Genomic DNA, 11,995 nt, shown 5'->3' with positions numbered 1-11,995 from the left:
TCACAGGTCACTTAAAAGAGGTTTTACTGCAAATGCAAATTGCCATGAGAGTTCTGGATCAGAGGGTCCAAGCTATTCTTGAAGATCAAGCTACCACCAGTAAAGGACCTTCAACTCAAATGATAGTAGAAGAACAAGCAACTGCTCTCCGAAGACTGTTTCAGCTGGTCATAGTAACTAGAAAGATGATGCAGCAAGAGAATCAGGCTGTCCTTAATTTTTTGGAATTTGTATCCGATTCTCCAGTCCTTCTGTATGCTTTACCAGCTGGAGAAGCTGAGCTGCCTAGGTTTTTCCCAGCATTGTATTCTCAACATCCAGAACCAGTAGATCGGCTCACATACTACAATATTACTGATGATCTCCGAGATTGGTATGAAAACCTGGCAAAAACTGCTCAATGATGCTCTTCAATTAAATGATCCTGGGGAATTAAAAGAGGAGATACATAGAATTAAGTTGTGTATGGAGCAACGAAAAATTCAGCTTATAGGTCTCACCAAGATCACAAACTAGCTGCTGCAACTTACTGTGGGTCCTCTAAAATTCTTGAAAAGGATGTTACAGCTAAACCAGACCGGGGATCATAGTACAGAGAGATGGTAGAGATTCTCTTTGAAGCTAGGATTAAAACAAATCAGCCTCTGCCAGAAGGATGGATCCATACAGCATCGCATTGTCACAAATTGGCCAGAACTTGTCTAACAAAAGGCAAACATATGCTCTATGATCCCGACACCAAAACCTACCATCCTCTCACGCCTTATGAAGTAGAAATGACCACAGAAAGGCGGGATCAGCTTGAGCAGAGGCCATTTACAGACTTATCCAGAAGGACAATGCTAGCACTGGGACTTCTAAAACACCAACACGACCAAAGGGCAAGAGGAAGCGGGTTCAATGGAAGGATACTGAGTAGTTCCATCTCAAAATCCGATGGTGGATTTTTCCAACCGTTCTCAGAATCAGACAGTGGATTTTTCCAGCCAATCTCAGAATCAGATGATGGATTTTTCAGTGTTGGCGTTTCTTTGGCTGGACACCCATGGAATTACGACTATAGGGTGTCAGGCACTCAACAAGCATGAAGTATGGTAAAGCTAGCAATAACAGGAGAGCTAGCCACTTCAGAAGAACACTATCATGAGGAACATAAGCCGACTCATGAGGAACATCGGCCAACTCAGCAAGCAGACAAAGAGGTTCCTCAACACCTCGGAAGGACCAGACGGTGGATTTTTTTTCCAAAAATTTTGGAGTCTTACCAAAATTCAAGAAATAGTCTCAACAGGTGGGAATCATCTCCAAGAAGCCGAACAGCGGACCAGCTAGTAATTACCATGGTGGTTACTACAGTAAACTCAAGAAGCTATAAATAGGACCCATTACATTGTAATCGTGCTAATTGTACTTTGGGGTTGTTTGCACTCTTTGACTTCCTTCTTCTAGTCTTTTGGTTCTAGTTTCTTCACTTGTAACTCTACTCTATAATCATTAATACAGTGGTCCATCAAGCTTCAATCTGTAATACCTTGTATCTGTAAACTCTGAATTTGAATTTGAAACACTTTTCGAGTCATTCAGTCTGTTCCTAATTCCAGTAGAGTATTTCAGTTCAATAACTATTCCAACTCAGTTTCTATACTCCATTTCAATCTCATTAACTGAATTGACGACTTCTAATAGCTGTAAATTCTAACACTGGAATCAGCTATCTGAAGATATCAGCTCCAATTCCACACAAAGAGAGAGAGAGAGAGAGAGAGAGAGAGAGAGAGAGAGAGAGAGAATCTCAAAACATCATGCACATGCTTAGATCTTCTTTGACTTCTCTTCATCATGTAAAGCCTCCATTGGAAGGCACATTTCTCATACTTTTAAATAAAATTCATTCATCTTTGGGGTATCTCCAAGATTCCTTTTAAATTTGCAACTAGCATTCCTTTCTTAAAAATCCATTAACTTTAAGAATCCCTCCCCTCCGTATTGATCTTTACTGATCCCCACTTGCAAGTTGTGTGACACACCTCTCCCCCTCACCCTCTTCCTGAAGTCCTCTACTCATGCTACTGTCTATTTTGAAGCTTTAATCCTCCTCGACTCGTCAAAATCTCTATCTCGACCATTGGTTCCTCCCTAGTCCTGATCACCATACATGCGCTCTGCAATGGGTTTTCAACACCACCTGCTTGTGCCTATTTGGCCATCTCAATCTTAGGCCTTTAGTCTTGTTTCATTTCCCAACCCGCCCTTAGTCATTATTGTACCTACATTTTAATTCTTTTTCAGCCATCACAATGAATAACATTCTCTATTAGATGACATGATACCCTGGTCTATAGTGTGTCACTAGCCACTGATCCAATCGTAATATATTTGTGCTCATCAATTTGTACCCCATCGTGCCAGAGATATACCTTTGAAATAAATGCACCCAACACCGATTGAACACGACAATGTGACATTCTTGCTCACAATTTAAAAATTTGTCTGTCTTGAGCAACGACAAATTTCACATACCAAGATAAATGAGAACAATGAAGGGAGTTCTGCATCTATGAGATAGTGGAGGGAGGACCAAGGTGAAATGTGCAAGAATAACTACATTCTTTGGCACCCACGTCAACCTTCTTGCTCTCTGGACTCTACATGCTTGTTAAGTTGTCATTGCTTTGCTATCCAGCAAGTGCGCACAATAGAGGTTTTCAATTTCAAAAATGCGGGAGATGGGAGCGTTACTGATGGTGTAGCTTCCTCTCAACCCTGCACTCTTGTTTTGCCCCCTGCCTAGTGAGATGACCTCTCCGGTCATCTCACCCGCGCTCAACGCCGACACTAGATCTCCTAACATATGGGCATTGTGCGGGCTACCCCATCACACCCTAGTGCATCTTAACTCCACGGCCGCCCACCCAAGTGGAGTAAATGGGTTTCACCAACTAGGTATCATGGGGCTGCTAAAGGCACTGCCACTGCATCTGCCTATACTGCTGCCACTGAGTCTCAATCAGGAGGAAACGGAAGCCCTCATGCAGGCGGATCTGGAAATACTCCAGACGGTAAGCCTCTTGTCATCCTACCTGCTGTTCAAGTTCACAAACCCAAAATGATCTAGAAAACAGAGCCCTCATAGGGTTACTAGCTGGGCCACGATTGCTTGTCCAAGTGCTTAGAGGCTGGATTAGGAATCAATGGGGGGCGATAGGGACGGACGTAGAGACCATTCAAACCCTTCCCAAGAATTAGTACGTGTTTGTATTCAAAAATGCAGACATGGCCTTTAGGGTGCTCAGCTCAGGACAGTGGCTTCTGCGTTCTTCCCCTTAGTGCCTATTCAAATGGCATAAAGAATATAACGTTGGGAGAGACACGCTCTCTCACTTCCCTATGTGGGTTGAGTTCCTGCACCTGCTTCTACACTTTCACAACCACCTTAAGGTGATAGGCTCACAGCTAGGTAAGGTTCTAGGAGGTCGTCCACGAGGAGAATACAACCCCTCTTGGCACCCGCAAGCCCTGATTGAGATTCACATCTTAGAGGACCTCCCGCAAGCTATGGTCATCGCCCTAGATGATGGAGATGTTTCGAACAACCATTGAATTACAAATACCTACGGAACGCACGCTTTCACTATGGAACTAGAGGACATTTCGTTCGGGATTGCCCGATCAAGAACCCTAAACCAACAACAAACCCAAACAACTCTGACAAAAACGAGAGCAATAATCAAGCTTCACCAGTAGTAGCCCCCCCCTCAAAACACTAGAATGCCACGTCTTGCTGCAAAAAAGCTTTCAAACGATACAGCTAAACCTAGGCAGTCCAAAAGGTATGCGCTACTCGCCTCACTTCCTGAATGGGAAGATTCAGAGGTGGCAGACTCGATTGGGTAGGACTTCGAGGAGGAAGAAGTCACATAATCAAGGCTAGAAGAACAAGTCAACAGAGCAGGCAGAGCCACTGCCATAGATCTTAACAAAACATCTAGCAACAATGAGCACAACAAGGAGAATATGGCCCCTAGCCATGCAAGCAAACCCGAGGTAGGCCCCTCTCCAATGGAAGTGCAAAAAGACACCAAAAGGAGCCACAACTCTGTAACTTAGCCCTCACCTAGGGCCCATATCAAGAACAGAAAAGATACAAGAAGTAGCAAATGAAGCTGCTCTTGTGGAATATGAAGGGGTTGTCCGACCCTAAAAAAGCTAAGAAGATCAAACCTTGAACACAAAACTATCCGGTGGACGTGATTGGACTCCAGGAAGTCAAAATAGCAGGGTAGGAGCTGGAGCAGCGGCTTCAATCGATATCCAAGGAGTTTCAGTGGTTTCACTCCTCACACATCAGAGGGTCAGGAGGAATGGCCATGGGGATTCCTCTGAACTGGAAAATAAACCAAGCACTATCGTCTGCAGGAGAGTATTGGGTAGCACTCGTCATTGAGGCCCCTATCAGCTGCCTTATGGTTTCCATCTATGTAAGAGGCTCTATTAAAGATAGGACCAAGCTGTGGAGTCAACTCGCTCAACTCAAGGGACTGTCCATTCTATTGGGGGACTTTAACATGGTAGAGACAATGGAGGATCGGTACCTTATGAAAGGGCAAACAGTGGCGGGAACTGAGAAACAGGAATGGGAAAACCTCAAGGACCAACTAGTCCTATGGGATATTGGCACACCGAGAGAATTCAGCTGGCAAAACTACTCGAGAGGAAACCTTGCTCGAAAGGCTAGACTAGACATATGCTACGTTAGTACGCCTCTGGCTAGACAATTTAACATGGTTAAAGCAGCAACTAGAATCACCTCCTGTGCTTCGGATTGCTACCCCTTAATCATCGCCTTGGATAACAAATGCAACAAGATTAGGAACCACTGGTTCCACACCGACCCATCTCTATTTCGGTTAGGGGAGATGCAGGAAAACATAAAAGCAGTTTGGGCTCAAGCATTCTCAAAGGGGTTCACACCAGCAAAGGCTTGGAACCTGGCAATTATCAACACTCAACACTCCTTGATCTCATTTAGGAAAAGGGTACCTGAGATACAAAGGAAAAGGAAGGACTCTATCTATAATGAACTTATAGAACTTGAAGCCTGCAGCAATGAGGGAATGGCAGTTCAGAACAAAATAGCCACCCTTAGGCATCAACTTAAGATTGAAGAAGAAGTCACTCTTCATCACACCGAAGTTTTCTTTCGGGAATGGTGGGCAGGGAAGGTGGACAAACCATCCAAAGCGATGCTCAAAAGCCTCAGGAAGAAACATCAGAGAGAACTGGTCCCGATGTTGGTAGGGTCTAGAGGGACAGCCACCTGTGAGGAGGAGAATCTAGAAGTGTCTAGAGAACACTTTCGCCCAACTGTTCATCCCACCAGAAGTGCATGATGAATCCGTCATACTGGCTAGAAGTATCATTAGGAACTGCAGGAAAAGAGTGATCCCTCCACATTTTAGTGCCTAACTTGACTCAGAGCTTTCGCTAGGAGAAATTAAAAGAGCCATAGAAGCTCTTAAGCCAAAAAAAACCCCAGGCCTTGATGGCCTCCCTGTTGAGTTCTATCAAACCTTTAAAGATGCCATTGCTTCAATCCTCCTCATTGTATGGAAAGAATCTGTAAAACAGGGAGCTCTACCGATTCAACTCAACACTGGTATCATCAAGCTGCTTCATAAAAAAGGCCCGAAGGAAATTCTATGCAACTGGAGACCACTGACAATACTAAATGCTACCTACAAAATCTTTGCCAAGGCCATAGCTCTCAAAATTGCCCCGGCCCTTGCTGAATGTTTGTGCTCTAAGCAAAAAGGATTCATCAAAGGGCGTAGACTACTGGAAGCAGTTATAGCAATGTGGGAGGGAATAGAATCTGCACAAGACTACGTCTTCGTCAAGGTTGACTTTGACAAAGCCTACGATAGGCTAGAGTGGTCTTTCATTCTTGAATGTCTAGTGATGATGGGATTTGGCCCCAGGATTGTGAGGTATGTGTAAACACTGCTTGGAAATGACCAATCTAGAGTGGCTATTAACAATGGACTATCGTAAACATTCCCTTAGATCAGTAAGACAGGGGTGCCCTCTGGCTCCTCTCCTATTCGCCACCTCAGCCGATTCCTTGAACTGGTTGGTAAAAGAGAAAATGCAGCAAGGGAGCCTCAGAGGTATCAAGCTGCCAAATGGGAATCAATAGTGTCTCTCTCAATTTGCTGACGACACCTGGAACTTTCTATGGTCGGGAGACCCCCATTAAAAAGACCTAGCTAAAGTTAGCTGGGAAATTTGTTGTCTTCCGAAAGATCAAGGGGGACTAGGCCTCACTAACTTAAATTTATGGGCAGACAAGCTAGCTGTAAAACTCAGACTCAGAGCATTGGAACAACCAGATGAAGAGTGGGCCTCGCTATTATTTCGGGAAATTCATAAATTCCATTTTCGAGGGAATAAAGGAGCCATAAACCTACCTTGGATCACTGTGTTCTTTGGACCCTTTGAACTCGTAACGAAGGGATTAGACCTGCTTAAATCACTGTGAAATGCCTGGAACAGATTTAAAAATTTACTTAGAACTAACTGGGAGTCGAAATATAGCAGGCAACTTAGGGCTTCTGAGTCAATGTGGTGGTCTCTCCCTCCCATCCCCCAGCTGAACAAGAGATAGTTAAGGTCAACCAAAAGACTGCACAATAAGGGAATTATTACCTGGAGAGATGTATGGAACACAACAGAGCACAAGTGGAAGAATGAGACTGAACTTCTCGGAAGGTACCAGCTACTGCAACCATGGGAGTTAACCCTTATCCATTCAAGAACGGCCATGTTTCTAGAAGAGAAGGAGTGGACGCTCTCTGAGCAGCCTAACCCGTCACTTAAGGCATTGTATTGGACAGGAGGGGGGTGCTCTCTCCAACCCTCCCAACCGCCCACCAACTCTGAAAGAACCTATTCATGTCACTCTCAACAGAAAATGGTGTGTGTCCCTAGACAGAAGGCAGTGGAATTTCAAGTTTAAAACCCTTTGGCATCAGGATACCCCAACCAAACATTCGATATTGCTATGGCTTATCATGCACAAAGCAATATGGACGGGCTACAGAATGAGGTATGCAGGCATGGGAGATGGACACTGCAAGAGATGCAACTGTAACAAAGAAGACATTCCACACCTTTTCATTAACTATCCAGCCAACAGAGAGATTCTGGCCCCTATTGTTAGTGGATTAGGGTTCACCCCCAATTGGAAACAACTCCTGCTAGGAGACTCTGTCGCGCTCTTCTCAGTAGTATGGAATAGGATTAGAGGAGATTTTTTTGGATCATTTGGAAAAAACGGAACAACTATCTTTTTTACGAGGCTTACCAGACTAAAAGTCTGAGAGTATTGTTCTCCCACTTTTCTGTGCAGGTAAATCACTTGAAATTGGAGTAGTGCAGAATATACCAAGCAAATTACAAGGTCCTCATGGACTGCATGGGTTACTACAACAGTGCAAATATTAACAAACAGCAGGAGGTACTGTTGGATGGATCTTACTCCCACCTGTAGAAAATGATCGATGAATGTAAAGCTGAGGGAGAGAAAATGAAAAGACAGCTCGACAATGGGATCAGGCTAATTAACCATCTGTAGAAAGTAATCAACGCATTTCTCGGGGGGAGCAGCTTGGGCGATAGCCCGTTAAAGTATGCAGACAGAAAGGTGTAGGAAACTCCCATAGCTTTTTTGTAACAATCTTGGAGTGTAAATCAGATTATAGACACAAAGTAAATCAGAGGAAACATCAGCGTGAAACACTGTGCTTTGTAATTTTGTTCTCTGCTTAATACAATTCTCGCGCCCTTTATGGTTTAGAAGAAAAGAAATGTGCAAGAATTTATTTGCAAGAGGGGTAGGGTCAAAGCCTAAAGGCGAAGGGAGAGGAGGGTTCAGAACCTCAGGCTACTTCAGGCCCCAGGGAGGGAATCAGGGGGGGAGAGAAAGAGAGTACAACATTGAAACTTGAGGGTGACATGTGAAAGATTTGGAGGAGGCGGTGGGTCAAAGGGCGAGAAGACTAGTGACAACACATGTCTGAAGACTTGAGAGCCTTCTGTCTGTGCAAAAGTGTGTAATGATCTGGGGCAGCGCTTGTAAAAGTGTGCGCGCATTCACTCTGTCCGAGAATAGGCACATCATCCTTCACTGCCCCTCAGGGCCGCAGGCCTCCCACTCAATGAAAGGGCCTTGCTAGCACGCAAGCAAGCAAGCAGGCAGGCAGGCAGGGAAGCAAGCAAGCCCTCGCTCGCCCAAGCAAAAGCTACCCACACAGTCAGAATCACAGCCTCGCTGGTTACACACTGTCACACTGCCACTGATCTCCAAAAGCCCAAGGTCTGGTTCCAGAGAGAGAGAGAGAGAGAGAGAGAGAGGCTTTGACACTCGTGACACCCTGAGTCTCCGTTAAATTTAGCTCTGTGTGTGTGTGTGTGTGTGGAGAGAGAGAGAGAGAGAGAGAGAGAGAGCAGATAGCGCGGCCAATTGTGCTGGAGAGAGAGTGGACATTTGTGTAGAGAGAGAGAGAGAGAGAGAGAGAGAGAGAGAGAGAGAGGATCCAGCCGAATTCGCTGTGTGTGTGTGAGTATATATAACTGTATATTGACGGGGTGGGTGAGTGTCGCTGTGCGGCTAGGGGGGATGAGAAAACGACCAGGGCCGTGAGGAGCAGAATCTGGCCGTTCGAAAGAGAGAGGTTATATGCATCAGAGGAGAGAGGGAGTTCAAGAGAGAGTAGTAGATCATCTGCACTTTTGGTGTGACAGGATTCCATTGCCCTTTGACAAGATCATATTCAGCTATAAGCTGCCGCGCTGCTATCCCCCCCCCCCCCCCCCCCCCCCCTAGCTGTAAGCTCTCCCTCCTGGCTGGCTGAGACTGCAGGCCCTCTCTCTCGTCTCTCCTCTCTGATCGTACCTTGCCATCTCTTTCTACCAGCTATAAGGCTGTATATTAACCTGTATTCCTCTTGGAAATTCTACACAACATGACAAGCACACGCACAGGTGGGGATACCAGCTGCTTATACGTTCTCAATCTCCCAGCCCAGCTCTAGCTAGTACGTCGCGCGCCCTTTGTCTGTGCCTTCTGAGTCAGAGAGAGAGAGAGGGATTTCACTGCCCTTTCACAATTTTACACAGTATTTACCACACATACCTTGATAGAGAAATAGCATGAGCATCATCCTACTCTCTCCCTGTTCATCAAAGACAAGAAAAGCTTGAATGAGCAATTGCAGGAATATCTCTACATACAGACAAACCCCCATCCATGGACACTTTTGGCTAGTATCAAGGAGAGATCAGCGACAAGACACAGAGGCAGCAGCAGGAGGAGGAGCTGTTGCAGGAGATCACGCAACTCACCCCTCAGTTCGTTATGAGCGAAGATGTAGAGGGTGCGCGGGACAAGGCTGAGCATGACCAGCATCAAGCCTCTGCCGCCCACTGCGCAAGCACAGAGGAAAGAGAGCATCGTTGTTTACAGCTTTTGCCTATGGAGGATCTTGTTCCCCTCTCACAGACTCTAATCTCTCCCACTCTCGCTCGCTTGCTCAATTTCAATACACCACCGCCACCACCGCCCAACGCCCAGCCAGGCCCACCTCAACGCCACCTAGCAACGGCTCACGAGCCATTCCACTCCCACTATGTGGAGCTCCAGCAGATGCAGCAGCTTCAGGAGGATGATCCAAGCAGAGGAGTGGAGGAAGATGATTGCCCAAAATATAATGCTGAGGATCCTGGCAGAATGCATCATATCCTAACAAGCGGCTCCTTTATCCGAGACGGGAAGGGAGATCCTGGTGCTCCGACTGGCTTTAAGCGGTCATATGCGAATGCAGGGCTATCAGATAGCTATGGCATGCAGCTGAGCGATGCCGACTGTCCTGATGATCAAGTAGAGGGGTTTGGCATGAGCCAGCTAGTGGAAAGAGAGAACTCCTCCAATTCTGGGGATGGTGGTACGGGCTCGGGCGGCGGTGGGGGAGCAGGCAGCAGCGGTGCACGGACATTGAAGCGGCCACGCTTGGTGTGGACGCCGCAACTTCACAAGCGATTCGTCGATGCTGTTTCGCACCTCGGCATCAAGAATGCAGTGCCCAAGACCATCATGCAGCTGATGAATGTGGAGGGATTGACAAGAGAGAATGTTGCAAGCCATTTGCAGAAGTATAGACTCTACTTAAGGAGAGTACAGCAGGGAAGCCTCTTCTCAAGCTGTGGCAATTCTCCAACCAAGGGCATCCTGGGGGGGCTGGACGGCCACCCTCACCATCACCCCCTCATCGGTGCGCCCCATATGTCGCCGGTGGGAGGCAACCCTGATCATCATCTCTTTAACTCATCTGAAATCCCATCCACCAATATGCAGGTTTCCACTAACCATCATCAACATGGAGCTCACTCTCTTCATCGCCTCCCCGGAACGATCAACCATCTCATCCCCCAGCACATACCGAGCCTACTATTGCAGCCAGTGCCCGGCCAGCATCAGCTTAACCAAGCTATGGCTGTGGTCAAATCCCCTCCCCAATTCAATCTTACCCAACATCTTGACCCACGACACTATGCGGCAAACACAGTACTGAGCTCCTCCCCAATCAAGAAAGCAGCATGGCCGTCTCCACATACAAGCTTAATTGACATCAGTGCTGTGCATCGTATGGAAAACCATGGTGCACCAGCAGGAGGCTCTTCACCGCCACGGCGAGCACTTACTCTTTTTCCCCATTAGCTACCCCTCATTTTGCCATCCCTCTGATTAACGAGGATAATGCAGGGCAGGATCGAGGTAACTTCGATTATGCGAGTATGTAGCAATAATTTGGTGTTGGATTGAGTCTAATGCAAGCCGGCATTGAAGTGAGACAAGGCAGGAGGGAAAGCTTAACACCCTGATCCCCTTTCAGCATGATAGTCATTACACAGAGATATGCGCATGTTTTGTTTAAGGGATGTTTTGCACATGCCATAGCTGTACCCGAACGGCGGATTTTTAAGGCCAAAACAAGATGTATACTCCAGCAGCATATAATTAAGGCATCCTTGGAGGGCAACCAGAACAAGGATCAAAGGGAATAGAATATGTGGGGATGTTTGCAAGATCATCCATACGATCGAGAATTGGCATCGACGAATACACAAAAAAAAGGTTGTCTCATTCTCTGTATGATCATGTCATTTAACGCTTGATTCAATGGGCCATTGCCCACATCATTAATCGACAGAGGATGACTCCTTTCCTACTAGTTTGCTCTGGTCTCGTTTTCAATTTGCACATTAGAACAGATGATTATGCACATTGTATTGCAGAGTGCTTCGCAATCTATGTGTTTTGTGGGAGACCTAAACTTGGTTTAACAGGGTTCAATAATTAAGATCAAATTCAAGGTCACCTGCACGATATGTTGCAATGGTTTTCCCTAATTACTCCTATATTAAGCAGAACCAAGCTATTGCTTGGCCTTAACTCTCATTTTTTTTACTGCATTGCTGATGAGAATTAGAAGACCTTAATTCTGGTTGTTAATAGTTAATTAAGTTACTCTGACCAGTCCATTTTTCTTTGATTTTAGGAGACATTACATATAGATATTTCCATTGAAACAGAGGGGCCAAATTGGTACCATCGGCCCATATAAAAAGGTTGGTGTAGACATTTTCTTCTAGAAAATGGGGGATATTCTCATCAATCAAGGGGGCTGGTGGGCTATCACCATTGCTTGTGGAAGTTGTCTCTGGCATGTGCAGATGTGCCAAGGCCGGGCCGGAGGCATTTTTTGTGGGTAGGAATTTGGAAATGAGGGGAGTGATGTGATGTAAAAAATTGGAGTTTATGAAGCTTGGAAGAGGGTGTGTGTGTGTGTGAGAGAGAGAGAGAGAGAGAGAGAGAGAGAGAGATACTCCTTTGCTTTTGTATTTGAATGCATGCTAACGTACAACATGTGGGTTATGG

General features: G+C 45.9%; 1 protein-coding gene across 1 annotated transcript; it reads left to right on the top strand.

Moving 5' to 3' along the window:
* Positions 1–8,016: 8,016 nt before the first annotated feature.
* On the top strand, positions 8,017–11,434 carry LOC147448060 (uncharacterized). The gene has a single exon (XM_086523942.1). The coding sequence runs from the start codon at positions 9,416–9,418 to the stop codon at positions 10,772–10,774; it is 1,359 nt and encodes a 452-aa protein (XP_086380068.1). The 5' UTR covers positions 8,017–9,415; the 3' UTR covers positions 10,775–11,434.
* The last annotated feature ends 561 nt before the right edge of the window (positions 11,435–11,995 follow it).

Source organism: Adiantum capillus-veneris, chromosome 11, assembly GCF_014529385.1.
Source record: "Adiantum capillus-veneris isolate H3 chromosome 11, ASM1452938v2, whole genome shotgun sequence".
NCBI classification, from domain to species: Eukaryota; Viridiplantae; Streptophyta; class Polypodiopsida; order Polypodiales; family Pteridaceae; genus Adiantum; species Adiantum capillus-veneris.
Note: the sequence above shows the minus strand (reverse complement) of the source record. Positions and strands in the feature narration are given on the sequence as shown.